General features: G+C 40.4%; 1 protein-coding gene across 1 annotated transcript; it reads right to left on the bottom strand.

The window, feature by feature from the left end:
* On the bottom strand, positions 1-22,583 carry LOC121938427 (envoplakin-like). The gene is made up of 22 exons (XM_088069458.1): positions 22,120-22,583; positions 15,893-15,992; positions 12,797-12,951; positions 12,500-12,623; positions 12,267-12,398; positions 11,613-11,654; positions 11,310-11,471; positions 10,171-10,278; positions 9,412-9,507; positions 9,200-9,310; positions 8,237-8,383; positions 7,985-8,139; positions 6,826-6,923; positions 6,553-6,725; positions 6,268-6,446; positions 5,074-5,212; positions 4,753-4,946; positions 4,478-4,628; positions 4,298-4,381; positions 4,079-4,213; positions 3,875-3,967; positions 1-3,757 (listed from the first exon to the last, which is right to left on the bottom strand). The coding sequence occupies exons 1-22, from the start codon at positions 22,158-22,160 to the stop codon at positions 266-268; spliced, it is 6,111 nt and encodes a 2,036-aa protein (XP_087925584.1). The 5' UTR covers positions 22,161-22,583; the 3' UTR covers positions 1-265.
* Positions 22,584-22,868: the final 285 nt, after the last annotated feature.

Here is a 22,868-nt window from a genome sequence, read left to right as displayed (position 1 = left end):
TCAGGCTTGCAGAGTTTAATTAGGATTTAGATTAAGAGTGATGAAAAAAAAAACAATATACCATATAAAACAAACATATCCCCTAATTTTTACAGCAGACCCAAAAATAGCACTGAATATAAGCAGATCCGCAGTTTCACCCAATTTTTTCCCCAGTGTTTTCAAAAAGTGTACGAACATTTATTTTTTATCTGCTTCATTTAGCGTTAACACACACCCACTACCACCAGTGGCTGCAGCAAAGAAAACATCTTAAACTTCACATCTAGATTCTGTTGTATGCGGAGCTGAATCGATAGTTTGAGTATGACGGGGCGTTTGTGGCATCAGTAGAGGCTGCAGGAAGCAGTAGGAGCCCCGTGCTGTGGTCTCTCTTACACCGATCCATCGCCTCCTTGTACGTTATTTTCTCTTTGGTGATTGGGTCTACGAGCTCTTTGATGTAGGAATCCTCATCTTGCAGCTCCTCAGCTGTCGTGCTGTCAATAATATTACTGGCGAGAGCTTCTTTGACAGTGAGGCGGCCTGCTTTAGCAGGATTCACAAGCCCACCGGTCAGGTACTGCGCCTCCATATACCTCTTGGCATTTTCTTTGGGAATAAACCCTTTCTGTGCAGCTTGTCCCACTGCGAGACGCTCTTTGGTCACAGGGTCCTCGACTCCGGTGAAAGCCTTTTGGGCGTTCAGAAGCTTGTACATGTCACTTGTGTCAATGAGACCACGTTCAGCTGCCTTGTGGACGGACAGTTTGTCCTTTTTGCTGAGATCGACGATTCCTCCGGAGGCTGCTTGTGCCTCCAGCAGCTTCAGAGCTGTGTCGGGATCGATGAGTTTTCGAGTCAGGGCACTTCTCACAGACATGCGGCTGTCTGTGGTGGTGTCTAAAATACCAGAGATGGGAAAATTCTCCTCCACTCCTGAAGCAGTGAGGTTGTTTAAACTGCCACTGAGCTGAGTGTTGAGGGAGGGGTAGGAGGACCTCAAGGAGGTTGGCATGGAGTTCATGGGAGAGGTTGGGATGGGTTTAATGGGTGATCTTGGGACTGGTATTGGAGGAACGATGGGCGTTCTGGTTTCTCCTGCAACAAGGAGCGCAAACTCAGCAATGGACAATTTCCCATCCTTGTAGCGCTGCAGGTCATACTGGGTCAGGCGACCAGCCCTCAGGGCATCCTTGATGGAGTACTGCCTCCCACTTTTGCGATCTTGCAGAATTGTTGTATCCCCATCTGGACCAGTTGAAGTGATTTCCTCCCAGTCACACTCCAGCTCTGACAGGCGAATGTAGTGGTTGCGATCAATTAGCCCTGCCAAGTAGGCATCATATGGAGACATGTCTTTACCGGTTTCTGGATCCAGGATGGTGATCTTTGTGGAGAGGTTTGTCTCTCTGGTGTGAGTTTCAGAGTGGTCCTCTTTCTGGATGTTGTTCTGCAGCTCAACGATGAGTGCATCTCTCTGGTGTATTTTGTCTTTTTCTTTGAGGATTTCTTTCTCCAGCCTTTGTAATTCAGAGGATGTCTTCAGAGTCCTCTGCCGTAGCATCTGGTTTCTCTCACTCATCAGCTTGGACTGTTGCTGGAAGGTTAAGCTGATATTCTGTCTTTGAGACTCGAGCACTTTGATCTGTCTGAGGAGATCCTCCTTCTCTCTCTGCAGAGCATCTCTGTTGCTTATGAGAGTTGTTTCCTCCTGAGAAGTCATAGACTTTGTTGTCTGTACTTGAGTTACTTTGATTTGCATGTTCTGAGCGTTAGCCTCCTGTTCACGCCTGAGATTTCTCTCCTGTGTCACGAGCTCTCTTAGATGTTCTCTTTCAGCCTCCACTGCCGGGTCTTTCTCTACACGCACCACTTCTCTGTAAACAACCTTCTCAATTGACTTCTCCTTTTGCAGAATTTCTAACTTGAGCTTAAGGTTGCGGATTTCTCTCTCTAGACGACTGACATTGGTGCCCTCAGTCTCCAAGTTGATACGTAAACTATCAGTAAGTTTTTCCAGCTCAGGGTCCCTTTCCACTTTCAGGACCTCCTCAATGACGATCCTTTCCTCAACAGGAGGTGGAGATGTTTCCAGTTCAAGAATACGAGCTTTGATCTGCCTGAGCTCAGACTCTACTTGAATCTTCTTCTGACGCTCGTCCATCTGAGCCAGGGTACTCTCTTTTTCTTGAATAAGGCCTCTGAGCTGTCTGACCTCTAATTCAATCTTCCTACGGTTTTTCATTTCTTCGTCCAGGTCCCTATTCAACTTTTCATGCTCCTGCATCTGCTTGGGGTCCCTCTGAAGACGCACCACCTCCTGCGTGACAATCTTTTCCTCTGGCTTCTGCCTTTCAAGAACGATGTACTGGTTCTGGAGGTCAAACAGCAACTCCTCCACACTGCGGCGTTGTTGAATCTCATCTCTTACACTTCTTCGAAGGCTGTCAGCCTCTTTCTCAAGAAGAGGATCGTTCTCATATTTGATGAGGTCTTTAGTGACCAGCTTGGTCTCCACCTTGGATTTTTCAGTTTTCAGCTCGTCTCTTTCTTTACGTAGGCGGGTCAGCAGCTCCAAGGTGGTGTCGTAGTTGAGTTGCAGCCGGGAGACTTGGTTGCTCAGCCTTTGCAATTCCCTGGTGACCTCTGGGCTTTTCTCCTCTTTGATGACCTCCTGGGTCACTTCCTTGTACTCTACTTTAGGTTTCTGAGCACGTAGGGTGGTCAGAGTCGTTATCAGTGTCTTGATGTCTTTCTCCAGCTCTACACGGTTACGGCTGGAATCCTGCAGCTCTTTCCGCAGACGAACCAGCTCGATTTCTGTCTCAGGATCAATTCTGTAGATCTCATTGATGATCTCCTTGACCTCGACTTTAGGCCTGATCTTGTCTACTTCATCGTAACGCAGCTGAAGGGTGGTCAGTTCCTTCATCAAGATAACGTTTTCATCCTTCTCCTCTTCCAAGGCAATTCGTAATTTCTTAGCCTCTTCCACCGTTTCTGGATCTTGCTGCACTTGCTTAACCACCTTAGAGACTATCTTGGGTTGGATGGTGGGAATATACCTCTCTAGTTTGTTTATCTCACTCCTAATGGTAAAAATGCTATCGTTCAGCGTCTTGAATTGGAACTCCTCCTCCGCAATACCACTCTGGAGCGTGAGAACACTTTTCAACATTTCTGGATCCCTTTCAACCCTCACAACTTCTTTCTTAACAACCTTCGCCTTGATTTTGGGTGCCTGCTGAGACAGAACCGTAAGCTCGGATTTGACTTGAACAGTCTCAGTATCTCTTGTTTGTAGCTCCAGTTGTAACCTTTGAATCTCTTCTCTGATCTTGGCCGCCTCTTTGTCAAGCTGCGGGTCTCTTTCGTATTCAGTCAGAACCTTGGTCAGCAGTTTAGGTTCGATTTGGAGCAGCTGTGTTTCCAGTCTGATAATCTTCTCATTGATCAAATCTATCTCTGAGCTGGTTCTTGATCTCTTCAATTCTTCGTCCTGGATCCGATTTCTCAGGGACTTCAATTCCACCTCCATTTTGGGATCACGGTAGTATTGCACCACCTCCTTCTCCTCTAACCTAGCCACTCCTCTCCTATTCTTCAGAGACACATACCTCTTACGGTATGTTTCCAGGTCTCTTTCAGCATGTAAGCGCCTTTCAGACTCCTCATTTAATTCCCTTTTCAGGCTATCGCTCTCCTCCAGGTCTTTCTGCTGGCTCTGTGACTGCAGCTGCTGATTAACCACCACCTGACTAACTTTCTCTTCGTTCTGGACAGAAAAGGAGAAAGGAAATGATCATTTTGGGAAAGATCACCAGAAAATGACTACTATTACATGAGTTGATGTTGGTGGTGTTGGTGTTATTTTGATTGCATAATATCGTACCCTGGCCTTGATGTTCTTTGCCGTCTCCAGCTGGCTGAGTAGTTGGTCATTTTCCGCAGACAACTCTGAGAAAAGGTTGAGTAGATCTTTCTCCTAAAGTAGAAGCAGAAGGCAAAATGAGTTTAGAAATTAAAGACGGCAATGTGAAAATTTTACAGAAAAAGAAGAGAACTTTTATGAGTGTTTTGTTGACTTTAGGCGTACCTTTCGTTGTACAGCCTGAGCCATAGTCAAAGTTGAACGTCTCTTTGGGACTGGCTCATCATCATCATCCTCATCATCATTGTCATCGCTATCATACAGAGTGCCACGGTAAGCGTTTGACTTCATTTCATACTCCTGAAAAAACATCAAAGGATTGAGTACTTGGAGGTACATATCTAATCAACTGTAAATGAAAATGATCATATTTGGAAAACTCACATTTAAGATGCTCTGCAGATCACGGGAAAGTTGCTTGACGCGATCTAAATCACCTGATTTCTTGTTGATGTCCTCTACCACTTTCTAAACACATTTAATCCAAAAGTGCAGTTGTATGTAGAAGTTGGAGTACTGAGTATGTTATATGTTGATTGTATGTAAAGGAGTACTTTCACTTACCTTCTGAGAGTTCTGCTTGGCTTTTATCTGCGCCACATCATCAGTAGGTTTGATCTTATTATTTGGCAAATTGACCAAGAAGAAATCCAGTGACTGAGCAGCATTCTGGAAATCTTGGTTTTTACTGGTTGCTTCCTGTATGAGACCAGACCTAAAGTGATATAAGAAAAAAAAGAACATCATCAAATGTTTCCAGTGTTTGATGAAATCGTATTTGTCAGAATGTAATTTAAACACACACTGTTACAACAGCGCCTGAATCATGTTTCACTCACCTCTCCTGGATCTGATTATTGACATTGGAGTAACGGTTCCTCAGCTGTTTCACCTCGTTCTCCTGGCGACTGATGTCAGGACAGTATTCATCAAAATTACGCTGCAGAGAGCTGCATGCTTCTGCTGTCAGGTCCAAGTCTCTCCCTAATTTATTCAACTCATCCTTCTTTGAGGCCACATCCTTACGCAAAGCCTGTTTGGCATAAGGAGAAAGAACACAACAGGTTTGGATCACTTGGGGGCCTCTATCACCTCACATGAGCCGTCCTGAAACTGTTACATCTTGGACTGTTTTTTGGTTGCATTATTAAGTACAGCACCTGCAGCTCCTGGTTGCGACTTGAGAGGGCGTTGGGTTTATCAAGAATGGCGGCCTCTTTTGCTACCTGCTCCTCAAACCCAGAGACGATGCCTTCGACGTTCTCCTTCCTCTTCTCTAGGAACACAGAGGCTGTAGCTCTAGAGAGGAGAGAAAACCAAAAATATATCAGATCTAATTTTTCAAAATAACAAAATAAAAATGTGTACATAAGGGCAGCGCCCCTTAAAAGCCAACAATTTGAATTTTCAGTTTGAGATCCCTAAGCAGACTGCAAACCCTCAAACTGAGCAATGAAATATATCATTTTCATTTTTTAGTGACTTTTTTAGGACATTTTCGTCACTAGATTTATCTGCAAAGTAGGCCTTCCCTGCTTTCACACTGCTCACAGGCAGCTGCAGACCCAGATCCAGGGGGAATCTGAGTGAGACGAAGGCAGCTGCCAAGAAGAAGAAAGGCTATCTAAAGGTTATCTTCTGCCTTAGAAGTGGAAATTTTTCAGCTCACACCAACTTAATATGGCACTATCTGCTTTTGTTTGATTGTGTCTGCAAACAAAGGGCCCTGCGTAGTTAATAAATCCACACTTTCATTAGCTGCTTGCTATCATGCTTTTTATCATGCTCACTAGGCATGTTAGCAAGTTTCTTAGACCAGCTGGACATATAGAAGAATTTAAAATGTCTCCTTTCATTGGCCAAAACGATGGTCAAACGACACTTCCTCTACCTAGTTGTAGCAACTTTTGCTGAGCAACAGCTACAAATGACAACTATGGGATAATGTAAAATGCTAAGCTACTGCAACAGTAACAGAGAAGAGTCATGAGGTCTACGAACTTACAGAAATATTCACTTTGACCCTTTGAAACCTAAGCAAGTTGGCTTGATTTTAATAAATTAGTAAAATGTTACAAGAAAAATACCTGAAATTAAATATAGGGATTGACCTGAAAAAAAGTGATTAAAAAATGAATAAAATTAAATAATAGATATAAATACTTTTAAGAAAAACCTCTAACCTAATTGTAAATATATAATTATAAATGTAGTTTTCATAATATTTTTCTCTAGTTTTTTGATATTATCTGATGATTTTCACTTGCTCTCTGCCTCTTGGCCAATGTTAGCCAGTGTGCAAAAAAATAGTGAATGTACTGGTTTGAGGAAGATAAAGTCATTTTGATTCTTACTTTTTGTTATAAAGGTCAATGAGGGCGTTGAGGTCGTCAAGCTTGTTGTTGGCGGTGCTGAGTTTGAGGGGCAGGGTGGAGGCGATGGGTCCCAGAGGTTTTTTGGCCAGAATGGGCTCCATTTCTCTCTGAACCACGCACTTGTCAGACTCCAGCTTTCTCACAGTCTGAGCAGTCCTCTGAAAGGCAAAATCACACGGAGTTACCAATGACAAGAAACCGTAAACATGCTGAGACAATGAATCTGTAACCAAGGCCATATGAGAGCGCGATGTTCACGTTTACCTTGTGCTCTTGGAGTCTTTCTTCCAGGTCTTGTGTCGGGTTGCGGTTGTCCAGCGGGGTTCTGAGTCGACTGAGGATTTCTTTCTCGCTTTGATATAGGCCTTGGTTGATCTTGTCTAGATCCTTGGCCAGATCTGCAGCTCTGGGATCCTCTGGAGCACTTTGAACAGCGACTGACGCAGAGCAAAGAAAATTACTTCAATAAATCATCTGAGAAGATTGAATCTTCTGCTGAAGACTCTTTCATGGTCAAATATATGTCTGTCCTCTCACCTGGCCTCTGAGGCCGGACCACCTCCACAGTGGGGTTCTTCAGGGAGGTCATTAGCGCAGATCTACGGCTCTTCAGGTCATCCAGCGCTCTGTCCAGACTGAACACACACACACACACACACACACACACACACACACACACACACACACACACACACACACACACACACACACACACACACACACACACACACACACACACACACACACACACACACACACACACACACACACACACACACACACACACGGCCGAAGAGGTTAAAAAGGGTGATGTGCTTTATGCTCTGAAACCAGCCGCTGGTGTCCATAAGTGCTGTTTTTTTGGCTGTTGGACTAATGTTGTCAGTTTCTTGGAGAAGTTTCAAGTTGCCAACGAAACAGCACTTTATGGATATCGTGACCTGAAGACTGAGAAATGTTTACCAGTGTTTCATCTGTTGTTTTTTTAATGTAGAAGTATTTGGACCAGACCAGTGTTTGAGAACAACAAACAGCAACACTGGCTGTTTCAAGCAAGACACTGATGTGTTTCAAGCTGCTTTTTAGCCACCAAAAACGTTTGTTTTTTAGCAGCCCGTCACTGTGTTTCCAGCAAGTATAGCATCTCAAAAAGTGGTTATTTTGTACTGTGACATTACTGCGTTTCCTGCTGGGACACTGCCACGGAAAGCGGATGTTTTTTACTGAGACATTGCTACATTTGCAGTCAATTTTAGGACTGTTGAAGGCATGTAGATATATCAGCATTGGAATTTGTTAAAACTTTTTTTTATTATATTAATAATTTTTGAATATTATTTAGATTTTTATACAACGTTGTGATTTTTAGCCGTTGGAGGTAGAAAAGGAGGTTTTTGTTTGTTTTTTTTTATTCTGTCAAAATAAATCCTGATTTTAAAAAATATGTTTTCCCTGAGTCTACTGTGATTTGTGGGTGATAAACGTAGTTTCTGTGCTGGTAGTTTTGGTTTATTAAAGATGCTACATCTAAAGGTATAAACCTTTTTTTTTGGTTGGAGGTGGATCCTTTATCAAAGGCTTCACCTCAAACCAAATACGGGTTCTTCTGTGGAAAACAAGCCAAACAACCCATCATGGTTCTAAGTAGCACCTTTATTTTTTGGTGTACTGTAGGTGGGGAGTGTGCGCTCTGTACCTGTTTACTTTTTCCACGGCCTCAGCGTCAGGGGGCGGGACCATGAAACATGCTCCAGGGAGTGTTCTGATCTTCCCACTGCTGGTCTGAAGCTCCCAGTTCTTATTATCGGCGTTGGACTTTAGGTTTAGCACCTCACCGCGCTTCACTGTGTCCTGAAACACAACAGGATTACAGGGACAGTTTGCTTTTCCTGTCAGACGCAAGTTTTCAACAGTAAAATCTGTAAATGAGAAGCAGATCACGTCCTACATCTTCATCCGCCCAGTCACACAGGGACACCGCAGTGGTGGGTTTGGCGGGCTGCATTCGGCGTAACTTCAGAGGCGCGATGCTGTTGCTGATGTCCCTGAGGTCAGCGAGACGCTGCTCGTTCCTCTTTACTGCTGGTTCATCTCCCTGAAGGTGTCGTTGAATTAGAACAGATTAAAAAAAGACAAACAAACAAGGATATAAAGTGAATCTCCCACATTTCTTATTTAAAGCTGAGGTAGGCAGGAAACGGGGAAAAAGGCAGCCGTCCTAATACTCCATTCACATGTGGAAATATCGTATTTACGAGTTGCAAACACGTGAACACCAAAGTCGTGATTACAAGAGAAATATTGGGAAATTTCGGTGATACTGGAGCTGCCGGGTTGTGACGTTTGCATGACGTTTCAGGGCAGCAGAAATGGCGGAAAGCATGAAAACAGTGTCAACAATGACGGTAAAAAATGATGTATGAAAACGTGGGAAAGGCAATGGACAAATTGTAAATAATTGGGAGCATTGGGACATATTTTGAATATGTTACTCTAATAATCATACATACAGTTTTTCCCCATTTTTTGATATTTACTAATATTTCTCTCTCTCTACTCTTAACTTCGTTTTCTTGTCAACTTTTACCGCTTTTTTTTTTGCAATTTGCTCATTGCATTTTCATATTTTTTTTGAAGAGCATCAAACCTTTTTGTTCAGGACGTTTCGTTTTTTGTGCTTTTTTTCTCAGCACAATAAAAACTGCATGTCTGTAAATTGCAAATTGCAATCCATAACCATCTGCAAATCACAGATACGTTTCATATGTGTCCCACTGTCTTTAAAGTGACATACGAGCTAATTCGTCACGGGGACGTGGACGGTGGTGAGACAAACATGAGCGTGAGTGAGTCTCCAGATTTGTCTCTTGAAGCAGAGAACTTTGCTGCATAGAAACCAAAACTTTTTTACCTCCAGCGCCAACAGGACTTCAGTGTTGCTCTTGTCGGCCAGAGAATTTGGGTCCAGGGTGGAATTGAGTCTGTCCAGGGACTCGGACAACGTCTCCGCATCCAGCTGGAACTGCGTAGGACAAAGTCAAACTTCTTAGCGCACGCGGTTGTTTTAGTAGAAAAAAAATACTTTCACAGTCAGTCATGTGTGATGCTTTCAGGGGTCGCTACCTTCTTGTAGTCTTCAATGTTGTCCAGGTGTGTCTCCTGTGCGAGACACAAGTTGAGGAAGGCTTGCCACTCACCCTGCACGGCGTCTCTGTGTGCCTGAAAAAAAATAATCGTCTCAATTAATCTTAGTCATTTTGGATGTTACTCTAACATTAACAAGAGCGTTCTGGGAACTAAAATAAAACGTTACTGTCCGGGCTTCCTTAATTCCTCACGTGTACCTCACTTTATGTTACGTTAACACTAGAAGGGCCAGAATACCATAAATACAGTGATTTCTCGACATAGAGAGTAAAGCATTTATTGTTTTCAGATTTTTTTTAATGAAATAATACCAAGATGTACATTTTAACAAGGTTAATTAGACATATATTTTTATTTATTTTATTTTTATTTATTTATTTTATTATTTTTATGTGCCGTCTAATCTCATTATTTTATGTATGATTCATTCTGTATAGCCTGAATTTTTAAAATTTGGACATTATTTAGGTTTAGGCTCCAAATAAGCACAGTGGGTTTTCTGTCTTTGTCATTCTTGTGTATTTTTTAATTGTGCAAAAAAAATAAATAAAGAAGTTGAAAACATTGCTTGAAGCATCTTTCAAAAAACTACTAACCATAATGCGATATAATGCGTTCGATTTTGGGCCGTCACTTGCTGCCCTGCTGAAATGTCTGAGCTAATGTTGGTTATTATGATGGTTTATCAGTTACCACACAGACGTGTTTTTTAAGTGTGACAGCTGACAGATGTACCTTAACTGCTGAGCTGCCAGGATGCTTCGCGTCAGCAAGGCGATCTCCTTCCTCCTGCAGCTTGTTGATCTCACTCTCATGTGCGAGCAGTCCGTTATTTTTGAATTTCTGTAGAAGAAAAAAAAAAAAAAGATAAAGGTGCAGTCTTAAAACAGCGCATGCTCCACCCGCCTGTTTTTCATGTTCACGTCTCAGCGCGAGGCGACCACATTAAGTGTTCGGGCTACATCGCCCTTCAAACGAAGGTCAGAGACACACTAAAACCCAAAAAGTGTTTAGAAAATAAATGACATAATGACTTCATTTCTATTAAAATAGTTGTAGCCAAGTAACCAATTCAGAAAAACAACCAGAACATTCAAAAAAGTGTTTTTAAAAAAGACTTAAATGTTTAGTAAAGTAGTTTTCATAGTACTAATAATAAAAACAAATAATAAAACGACTTGAATGTTTATTTAAACGGTTGCCAAATAACTCAATTCGGAAAAATATTTTAAGAAAACACTCAAAAATATTTTTTAAAAAAAGGAAAATGAAAAAAGAAATATTACAAAAATTAGAAAATTAAATTAGAAAATGACTTGAATGCGTATTTAAATAGTAAAGTACCCAAGTCAAAAAAATATAAAAACATCCCCAAAATTTTATTTAATTTACATCAAAACATCTTATTTTATTTACTCACAGTGTGTTTTTAATGCAAAAAAATCTTAATTTGTAAAGTAAAAATGTAATGGAGTAAAAAAAAAAAGTACAAAGAGAAATAAAACTATATAAAAAAAAGAGGAAAATGACATTAATGTTTATTAAACTTGCTGCCAAAGTACCAATACAGAAAAGTCTTATTTTAAAAGAAAAGGGAATAATTAAACACCCCAAAAAGTGATGCGTGGGACACATGACTTAGTGTTTCAAGTATTCAGATTCTCCCAGCGGTTAAGTTTGCACCGTACTGGTTCCACCAGTCCGGTCCCGGGCTGGTAGAACTGGCCCCTGGAGGACTTTTGCTTGAAGGCAAACTAACAAACAAAGTTTTAATGTTTTTTTTTTTCCTCAAACCTCTCCGCCCTCTAATCACAAGACGACACAAAGAGTCTGAAAGTTAAAATGAGTCAATACTGACATCACCACCCCCTCACCTCGTACTCCATGCGGACGCCTCGGGGGTCGGCCATGCGGTCGCTCCAGTCTCTCTGGAGGATCCTCTCCTGCTGGCCCGACAGGTAGACCAGCTCCTTACTGCAGCCCTGCACGTACTCGTACAGAGAGGCCAGGTTTGCTCGTCTCCGCTGGGAGCTCTCCTGCAGAACACACAACGTGCACGCAAGGTACACACATTACACACACACACACACGTCCCTTTGAACTTAACTGAACTCCCTCAAACAGCACGAGTCACACGCTGAGCCCTAAAAGTCCACAAGTGCAAGAAAAAAACTCACATAAAGTTTGGCATATTTCTCTTTGAGGGCGCTGTACTGCTCCTGCGGACAAAGATGGAGAAGAAAGGTAAATGAATCATCCCGCATGTCGTCTCATTGTGGTCTTTTCGTGTCTCTTTAGAATCATTTTGTGTCTCTTTGTAGTAATTTTGCATCTTTTTTTATTCTTTTGTGTCTATTTGTAGTAATTCTGTCTCTCTTCATGGTCATTTTCCATCTCTTTGTAGTCATTTTATTTCTCTCTGTGGTCATTTTGTTTTCCAGTGTTGTTGTTTGTGACCGTGTTCATCGTCTCTATGCAGTTATTTTGTGTCTCTTCATTCGGTGTTTCTTCATAGTCATTTTGTCTCTCTCTGTTGTCATTTTAATAGCTTTTTTTAGTCCCTATGTGTTTCTTTGTGGTCTTTTTGTGTCTCTTTGTGGTCTTTTTGTGTCTTTTTGTAATTATTGAACATCTCCTTGTGATTCTCTTGTATCTCTTTGTAATTTTTTTGCCAATCATCCTGGTCTATACTTAGTTATTTGGGGTGACATTTCCAGGTGAAGGCCAGGGGAGCCCTGAAATTTTGGGCCCCTGGGTTTGACCCCATGGGCCCCTTCAATAGTCCACCCTGGTCCCGCAGAGTGCATATACGTGTTGTTTTGTGCAGTTACCGGTGAAGTGGTGGTGCTGGGCTGCAGCTGGTCGCTGTAGGCCTCGATCTCCTGGTGCAGGATGTTATGTGCTGCTATCTGCTTCTCTAAATCCGTCAGGTTGGGGCCGTATCCATCTGCATTCAGCTGTTTCTGAAAATGCCACAAATCAGAGAACTGCTCAACCTGTTACTCCTAATAACCACAAGGATGTTTAGGGACCAAAAGCCAAGACTGGCGAAGCTTGAACCAACCAGTTTTTCATCCAGCAGAGGACCCCAGTCGATCTTTTGTTTGGGGTCCAGAACTAGCGGTCGGGAGTACAGCTCCCTGTAGACGCCGCAGTCCTTCACCCAGCGATCATGGAGGTTTTTAACACTGAAAATGAAGAGAGCACAGGAGAGTCTTAATCATCGTTAAGTAATGGGAATGGGGAAATGACACTTTGTGGCGGGCATGTCTTGATGGTATGTGACACATCGAGTTTTGGGCGTGTCAGTCGGCATGCATGCCTGCGTCGGTCTATCTGTGACACCCCAGCATGAACTCACTCTCTCTCGATCTCTTTGGCCTGCGGGTGGTGCAGCCGCTTGGCCTTGTCAACGTCCATGAAGAGGTCCTTCAGCAGCCCCTCGGCCTCCCCCAGGTTGTTTGCGTTCTCCTTCTGGTGGATCAGAGGCTGCTTCTTCTTATCACGCTCTGTGTCCTGTGCAAACACACAGAGGACATCGTGTTTGTCAGACTGATGTTTTTGATCCCCGAAGTTTAAAACACTCTGCTTTTTTAATCACATGTTTCTGAGCTTGAAGAAAATCTCAAAGTTTTGTTGAATTATGACCCATTTGAAGGAAAACGTCACCTTCAAAATGATGATCTGTATTCAATTATTCACCGTGTGCTGTGCAGAAACTGTGAAGGAAACTTTGTTTTTTCTTGCATGTCTCCACATTTTAAACGAAGAATCCAAAAAAAGCAAACATTCATTATGAATTTAAGTAAAGGGGGCCATGTATTTTTGCTAAAACATTGAAATTTAAAACACATCAGTACAAACAGCCTCCTGCACAGCAGATTGACGTTTCTGGGCAAACGCATGCATAGACGGAAGTGTTTTGAATTTTAACTTTTTTGGATAAATTGCATGTTTGTGAAGCACTGAGCTTATGACTGGAAAAATGTGACAATGTGAATGTGTTTTATTTTTTTTATCCTCGCCTCGACTATATTCTTAAAAAAAGATGCTGCAGATGAAAAACACAAGGGGACCGTATCATGAAGCCTCACATTGTCCAAATTCAAAGTTACCAACAATTTTACAGAAAATAAACACCTCACATCTTTTTCTATGTTGCATTTTTAAAAAATAACTTTTACAATTCAGAAACATCTGGTGGTATGAGTTAACCCTTTGAAACCCGGATTGACATGAGTTTTCTTGGGTGGCATTAAGGTAACTTTCACAAGAATTTAACCTTTAAACTTGAGAAGATTTGTGTGATTTTCAGGCAATAAGCAACTTGGCAAGAGATACCCCGAAAATCCAAACATTCGGAAATGGCAGCAAAAAATGACCTGAAAATAAGTTGCAAATATTATTATTATTATTATTATTATTATTATTATTATTATTATTAATATTATCATTATTTCAAAGAAAGAAAAGAGAGAGACAATTATTAGCAAATTATTTACTACTATAAATGATACAAAAAATTGTTTAGTATAAAGTGCTACAAATTATTATAATTATACATTTGAATTTTCATATTTTTTTATATCATTTACATTTCATTATATATTCCTTTTCAGGTCATTTCCTTGTTTGTTTGTTTTGTTGTGTTTGGATTTTTTTATTACATCTGTCGAGCTATTTTATTGTAACTTTTTTATTAATTACTTGCTTATTTTTTGCGAATTTCTTGTCAAGTTAAAGAGGAAATCGGGCAATTCGCTCAGGTTTTAAAGGTTTTAGAAAATTTATCTTTTTGGATTCTTCGTTCACTGTGGAGGCAAAAATTCAGCCTAACAGAGGGTGAGTAACTGATACAACACAAATGCTTATTTTGAGGTGAAGTTTTTCTTTTAGGTGGTTTGGCGTGCTGAACGCGCTGACTAATGTCATGATATTAGTTCTGGTGGTTTTCTCTCCAAAGCTTCTTTTATTACCACTTAATTTGCATGGAGAGACCAACTCCCTGCGATGTTTATTTAATCAAATTAAAGAGAAAAAAAGAGATTGTGCAAAAAAAACCAACATGGGCTCCAAAACATGAGAGAAAATAGCCCTGAAAAAACGCAGCAAATCGTTTTTTTCTCAGTAAACGGTGGTGAAAACACTGCCGTGTTACGCCGGTGCACTGACTTTTAATACGTCGGGGTTCAGCTCAGTTCAAATAGAAAAAAAAACCTCAAAGTCGTATAAAAGAAAGATGTTCATTTACAGACATTGTGCATTTAAAAACATTGGAAATACATTTTCGAGTTGTAAACAAAAGTCTGTTTTCACCATTTTTTCAACTGAGAAAAGGGAATTATAATTTAAGAGTGTTGTCCGTTAAAAAAAAATAACGTGTAAAGTGAGAACGAATGTTAAATATAGATGTCTTTCAGTTTCTGGGAGTGAAATTATGGAACGGACTTGTTGCTGAGTTGAAACTGCTGTTTTCTGTTGAGTTTTTAAAACGCCTTAAAATGCTAAATGATTACAGATTATAATGCAAAACTTATTATAGTGTTAAATAATTAATGACTGATTATAGTGTGAAATAACTGAGGATTACAGTTTAGAATATAATGTTTTTTGTAATAATTCTTTAGTTTTGCTTCTTTGGTGTTGCTGTTTTTCGGGGTTTTCTTTGATAAAACAGGCTGCAGTTTTACTTTCTCAGTTATCGATTGAAAGAAATGTGTGAAACGATCTGTTTCTCGTGACGCGTGAAACCGAAATAAAATTATTCATTCATTCGTTCGATGCAGAAACCACAGCAAAAAAAACGTTCTGAGACTGAACGTGCCTCATGGTGTCCATACTTTGCTCTCACAGAGATGACACATTATTAACCCTTTTTGTTGAGATTTTATTGGATTTTACTGATCCAGTAACTGCTTCCAACCATTAACCCTTTAACATCTGGATCAACACCTGGTTTGTTTGTTTTTTGAAACTTAATAAAATTTGATTAATTCCTTCCAAAAATGGGAAAAAACATACAGAGCGACTTGGCATGAAATGTCCCACGAACGGCAAAAAATAAAAAATAAAAAGGTGACGAAAGAATGATTTTAAACGTAGCTGAGCAGGATTGGTAGATATTATTAGATATTTTTTTTAAATAGAGAAAAATGTTGAAAAAGATACATGTATAATTATCTTAATCATACATTTGAAATTATATTACAGAAAAAAAAGATATTAAAAATATATACTTTTTTTGCACATTTTCTTCTTTTACTTTTCTTTTGCTAATTTTTAAGTAATTTTCTTTTTCAAGTCATGTTTTGCTAATTTCTCGGACATTTCCTCTTAAGTTGCTTGTCGCCCTCATTTCATGTTTTTGACAGAAATCCAGCCAGTGTGCTCAGGTTTCAAAGGGTTAAATAAAGCCGGTTTTCATGCGGTCTTTATTTTGTGAGTGTGGATTTCTTACCGCGTCCAGCAGCTTCTCTGACGCCAGGATGTTCTTCTCCACCTGGTCTGCTTTCGCCTGCATGCGAGAGATCACCACAGCCAGGTCGTTGGCCTGACTCCTGCGAACAAACACCGAGAGACGAAGGTCAACATCGTCCGAAACAAGGACATCGTCTCCGGTCATTCAAAGAAAGAAAGATCTTTTTTTAGGACATTTCTGGGATTTTAGGACATTTCTTGAATTCTAGCACATTTCTAGGATTTTAAGGAGGTTTCTACAATTTGAGGATGTTAGGATTTTATTATATTTCCCAAATTTTGAGACGTTTCTTGGTTTCAGGACATTTCTAGGATTTTAGGAAACTGGGGTCTTAGGTAGGACGTCTGTCTGGGGCTGCAGAGGATCCTCCATCGGCACTTTGATTTTTAATAAACAAAACGCTGTTTTTTCACTCTGGCACTTTACGTGTACTAAAAGGACAAAATTAATTCCCAATGTGATTATTTCATTTTTATTATGAATTAGAGAATCAGGGGACAGATTTGGACCGTGGGCCGTAAGTTTAGTACGATCACGTTTTCTAGGATTTTAGGACATTATTGTTAGTTATTGTTTTGCATCTTTTTGGTGATTTTGGTTCCTTTTGTTGTCACTTTGCATGTCCTTGTGCTTGTTTTGCATCCTTTTGTAGTCATTTTGTTTCTCTTGTCATTTTGTGTCCCTTTATAGTGATTTTGTGTCTCTTTGTGATAGTTTTGCATCCTTCTGTAGTTTTTGACATCTCTCTGAAGTCACTTTGCGTCTCTTTGTGGTTGTTTGGTGTCTCTTTATATTGGTTTTGATTTATTATGCATCTGGTTGTTTTGCATCCTTTTGGATTCGTTTGGCATCCCCTAGCATTGGTTTTCTTTTTGCTGTGGTCATTTTGTTTTTCTTGTAGTGGTTTTGTGTCTCTTTGTGATAATTTTGCTTCTGTTTGTGGTTGTTTAGTTTCTCTTTGCATCTCTTGGTAGTCATTTGTTGTATCTTTGTAGCCATTTTTGCATCTCTGTTATAGTTTTGCATCATTTTGTGTCTCTTTTCAGTGGTTTTGGTTCCCTTTGTAGTCATTATGCATCTCTTTGTGGATGTTTTGCGTCCTTTTGGAGACATTTGGCGTCAGTTGTAATTGTTTTCTTTCTATTTCTTGTCATTTTGCGTCTTTTCCGAAGTGGTTTTGTGTCTCTTTGTTGTAGTTTTGCTTCTCTTTATAGTCATTTTGCATCTTTTTGTAGTCATTTTGTGTCTCTTTGTAGCCACTTTGTGGTTGTTCGGTGTCCTTTTTTAGTAGTTTTTGTTCCCTTTGTAGTCACTATGCGTCTCTCTTTGGTTATTTTGCGTTACATACTAGAGAGAAAGCAGACATTTCTACAGCCGATATCTCCAAAACTCAGCAGCTCACACTAAAACTATTTAGACCGATAAATAGTGCTGCAGCTAAGAGGAGAAATATGTGTTCTCTTTTTGGCGCTGAACTGTCCCTTCAAGCATAAAAGTAGTTTTTTCCCACGACCGGGTTTGCATTGTACGGCCATATTAAAAGAGCTGCTTGTGCTTCTTGACTTAACAGTTAAGTTCCTCCTCGGGCCACTGAGGTTAATGTTCCAGGTGTGAATGAACAAAGACGACTCCTTCACCTGTCTGACACAGTTCCTCAGTGGCGTGTCGCTGATGAACGCTCTCTGCGGACCTGTTTGTGCTCTACGCGTGTTTGTTCTGTCATTCCTGCTCCGCTGTGATACCAACGCCAACTATTTATTCTGACACACCCAGATTGGCACCCGAGGGGACGGCGAGGAGAGGAGGAGTCGGGGGGCAGGAATGCCGTCGGTTTGTAATGAAGACATTCCTGCTGAGCCGAACGTGTCGCACTACGTTCAGCTCTGATCCGGTGATCTGAGTCACTGAGGAGCTGTGACAGTTGTAGTCAGACATTATGGCTCGCAGCAGGCGGAGTACTTCCTGCTGTCGTTTTTATTGCTCCCAGTGGTGGAGCGTAACCTTTTAATCATTATCTTTATTCATTTCAGGTAGCTTACTTTACTCGAGTACTGTAAAACTTCAGCGATAAGCCCAGTCCCTTTTATTATCCCCGTGTTGCCAAACATTTTGACAAATACATTTTTATAGAAGTTCTTTGGACGTAGAAACCCGCGTTGTTGGCGACCTGCTGGAGATAACGTCAGTTAGCTGCTTAGATCACACGTACAAATAAATATCTGTTTAAATTTTTGTCAGGATGGACATGTGACACTGTTCTCCACACTTCAATTATGTGGTTGATTTAACGGAAACTGTGAGCACCAAAGAAGATGATTTTACCGGGACGGTAAACAAGAGAGACGCAAAAAAAGATTTAGAAGACTATTTTTAAAAGCCAAGGAAAAATGTCCACTGAGATATATTCACAATTATCATAAAAATATATCTTAACATTTTTTTTCAGGTAATTTCTCCCTTCATATTTTTTTAACTCAGTTTTTTGTTTGTTTTTTAAGGTTTTGGCTAATATTCAGGTAAATTTCTTGTCATTTCATCTTTTGTTGCTCATTAACTTCCTTCCATGCTTTTAAAATAAATAAATAAATGAATGAATAGAAAAATTATAAATAAATAAAAGCAATTTCACCCAGGTTTGAAACGGCTAAATAAATTATTTGACTGTATTTCCCATCTTTGCTGAGCAGTTTTATGTCTCAGATATAAACCTGTTGAGTCCAGCGATTTAAGCATATAATAGCCCGGTTTTTCCTCGAAGTTTTACGGTATTTTGTTTTTTGTGCCGTGTGGAAATATTTCACTGCTGCCACAGCGTTTTAGTTATTTTTGCACGTCCGCCGTACAGCTTTAATACTCTGGAACAGCTATATTGCACATATGTTTTAGTACTTTTTAAGTATTATTGTCATATTTTTATTGTAACTTTTCTATCTGTATTTATTTCTTGAGTCTATTTTTTTCTTCTTTATATGTTTTTGTTGTTTCATTCATGCACCAAAAAGCAAAGTGGAAACTATCTGGTGATAAAAGTTCTGATTCTAAGTAACATTTTCAACGCAGGACTTTTACTTGTAATAACGTCAGTACTTTTACTTCAGTATGGGACGTGAACACGTCCTCCGCTGATTGCAGAGTTTGGAAAGCTTCTTTGCAAAGTTACAAATGTCTTCACACTGAAAGAAGCTGAAAAAAAGCAAAGTTCAAACTGACAGTGTGTGGGGTTATTACAAAATAAAATACAGAAAAAGTCACATGCCAGAAGAAGGAATGCCACTCTGTCGAGTTTTTTTGCATAAAGTGCGCGTGTGTCCACAGGCAAAACATAAAATAACAACAGAACAAACGCCACTATTCATGGGAGCGCGCAGAAACGACAGCTTTGGTTTTGCAGACTCCGTCCAGCAGTCGCTCAGTTATTCAGTCAAACTTTTAAAGCAGCGACTTCTCTGAACATCTGTTAATTAACCCCAATAATCAATACTTGTGATTAATTTGCATATAATTTATATTGCCTGAGCAGGCCGTTGGCGGTCAGGATAAAGAAGAGGCAGGCGGTCAAAGGGGGTCCACTACAGTCCAGAGACAAAGAGCCAAAAGAAAACATTTTATGGCCAAAAGTTGTTTCACTCGGAAACTTCACAAAAATAGTAAAAATAAACAAAAAAACCCCCCAAAAAAACCAATTTGAATCGTTTTGCAAAAGAGTCTCAAGTCTTTGCACTGAAGTCCCAAATCAAGACTGACACAGATTTTAGGATGTTTGTAGGATTTTAAGCAATTTCTAAGATTTTAGGGAAGTTTTAAGAGTTTTAGTACATTTCTAGAATTTAAAGACATTTCTTGGATTTTAGGAAATTTCTCAGATTTGAGGATGTTTCTCAGACTCAAGGATGTTTCTACGATTTCATCACGTTTCTAGGATTTGAAGGTGATTCTTGAATTTTAGGACGTTTCCAGAATTCTAGGACATTTCAAGAGACACAAGATTTTAGATCATTTCTAGGATTTTAGGCCTTTTCTACAATTTCAATAAGTTTCTGGGATTTTAAGTAAATTCTAGGATTTTAAGGATGTTTCTACGATTTGAGGATGTTTAGGATTTCACGATAATTCCCAAAGTTTAAGACGTTTCAGGACATTTCTAGGATTTTAGGAAACTGGGGTCTTAGGTAGGACCTCTTTGGGGGGTGCAGGGAATCCTCCATTGGTGTTTATTTTGATAAACAAGCTCTATTTTGATGCAGTTTTATTCACTCTGACACTTTATGTACTAAAAGCACAAAAACAATTCCCAATGTGAAGTATTTTATTTCTATTATAAGTTAGAGAATGATCGGGGGGCCACCGGTACCCAGTCAGGGGCCAGATTTGGACCGCAGGCCGTAAGTTTAGCATCTCTGGTTTATGGTCACAAGTCATTGATCCAAGTCTTCATTCATGCCCGAGAGCGACACAAACGCACAGATCGGCCTCTTGCCATAATCACGAACACAACCACATCAACACTGACTCACACACTTCCATTCAGACTCGAGTGTCTCTGACAAACACACACACACACACACACACACACACACACACACACACACACACACACACACACACACACCGGCCCTGTCACTCCCTCAGCCCTTCCTGTCCTCTGTCAAACAACCTGCATGCCACGCCCGCTGCCAAGGAGCGCCACATGTATGTATGTGTGTGTGTGTGTGTGTGTGTGTGTGTGTGTGTGTGTGTGTGTGTGTGTGTGTGTATGTGTGTGTGGGTGGGTGTGTGTGTCCTCTGCTGCAGCAGTAAGAGATAAACACTTTGAGAGGAGCAGAGTGGAGGTTGCACAATCTCTCCAGTCGTCCACACATTAACTGCCATGTGTCTCTCCATAAAACTGGAGCGATCAGTCCTCTAATCAAACAGCCGGCGACCGGTTCCTCCAACAACAACCTCCTGCACGCCTTCGTTTCTGGGTTAGAGCTCTGAAGGCGCACTGTTGACCTGTCAGCTTAATGAGTCAGAGCAGCGGCCTAATGAGACAACAGGCATCAGTGAGTCAGTCGACTCCGAAGAAACACCCGTTCAGCAAAGACGCCAATAAAAGTGATGTTGAGGAAAAGAGGTCAGGGGAGGAGACGAGAGGACACTCGATGAAGTATGTCCAACATGTGACGTAATCAATGGGATTATTACGCAGAGAATGAGTGAAAAACAGCAGTCAGATCATTTTTTATGCACTTTTTACCAATGAATATACAGGATCTTATTATCTTATCTTATATACACTGGGGAGGCAACCTTTAAGGTTATTTTACTGCAGATTTTTAAAGATAATATGCTGGTTTCGAAGTCTTGTTTCCTTTAAAAAATAAATAAATAACATTTATTTTTAAAAGGACTTTTATTTTCTTTAACTGGTCTGATCTTAACTGAACTGAAGAAAAAAAATCTTAAAAATTTTCTGATGATTTTGTTGGACAGAAATTGCTGATGTTTTTTCTTTTTTGATCATTTTTTAAAGACAACCAGCATGTTTACTGTCTAAAGGCCAATTTTTTTCGTTTTTAAAGAAAAAAACTGGTGATGATTTTTTATGATGATTTTTACACAATTTTTAAAAAGTGGCATTATTTCTTCTTTGAAATTTGTGATTTTTTTTTTTTAAAAAATTGGTAATTTTCAAATTTTGGCGATTTATTTTCTTTCCTTGCAGGTTTGGAAGTCATATTTTGTTTTTGTCTTTTTTAATGACTTTAAATTGCACCATTTATCACCAGAAACTGCAAAACCAGAGTGTACCATTAGATTTTCAAATTACTGACAGTCCTTGAACACACCAGGTGTTACTACACACATTTGTGAAACAAAAACCCTAACTTTTCCAAAACTTTCACGGTATATTTAGTCCTCCAAAACTTTTCCAGGCCATGCTATGGCTCTTCCAGGCTTTTCATGACCACACAAACCCCTGCGTGCGTGCGTGTGTGCGTGTGTGTGTGTGTGTGTGTGTGTGTGTGTGTGTGTGTGTGAGACACCTGTGCTGCACTTTAGTACTCGAGGAAATAATAATAAACATAAAAGGCAGAAAACTGCATGCGACAGGAAGCAGATTTCAGCTCAGCGCGAGACAGCAGCGAGATCAACATAAGACCAGGAAACCTGACACACGCGCGCGCGCACACACACACGCACGCACGCACACACGCTGAACTCACCTGGTGATCTTGACATGACTGTTTTCCTTTTTGTTGGACATCTCTGGACGCTGTCCGTCCGTCTGCTGTAATCTGCGGCTGTCTTCAGCTTCCTCGCGCTCCTCTCCTCCTCGCGGCGTGTCTCTCGGTGTGTCTCTCGGTGTGTCTCTCGGTTAAGGAGCGTCCACCTGTCTCAGCTCCTCCCAGACCAGCAGGTGTGTCGTCAGTCAGCAGCGGAGGAGCAGACCGGGCGGAGCAGACCGGGCGGAGCAGACCGGGCGGACCTGTTTCACCGCTGCAGCTTCACACACTGACTGAGTCTCTGCAGCCTGCAGTCAGGAAGCTTTTTACCTGCTTTTGCAGAATTTAAAAATGTAAGAAAAGAAAAAACGAGTGTGAGATTATTTTAAAACACATCAGAGACACAGAGTCAGCAGACTTCACACACCTACAATCAAACTCCAGCATTTATGTATTATTACTTCAAATGTGCAATAAGGCTTTTTTGTGCAGTAGTACTCCAATACTCCAAGTACTCCAGGATTAATAAAGTTCTACCTTATTTTATCTTATCTTATCTTAAAGGTGCAATAATTCTTTCTTATTAGTGTATTCACTGCAATATTTTGTGCAATACTTATATTTCATCCACATCATTCCTCTATGCATTACTCAAGTATGCAATATTCCTTATTTCTTGAATGTAGGCCATATTCAACATGTTGTATATTTTGTATATATTCTCATTGCTCTGCTTGTTTTGTATTTGT

The sequence above is a fragment of the Plectropomus leopardus genome, chromosome 18 (genome assembly GCF_026936395.1).
Source record: "Plectropomus leopardus strain MGB_pleo_1.0 chromosome 18, ASM2693639v1, whole genome shotgun sequence".
Taxonomy (NCBI): domain Eukaryota; kingdom Metazoa; phylum Chordata; class Actinopteri; order Perciformes; family Serranidae; genus Plectropomus; species Plectropomus leopardus.
This window is presented reverse-complemented; position numbering and strand designations above follow the sequence as displayed.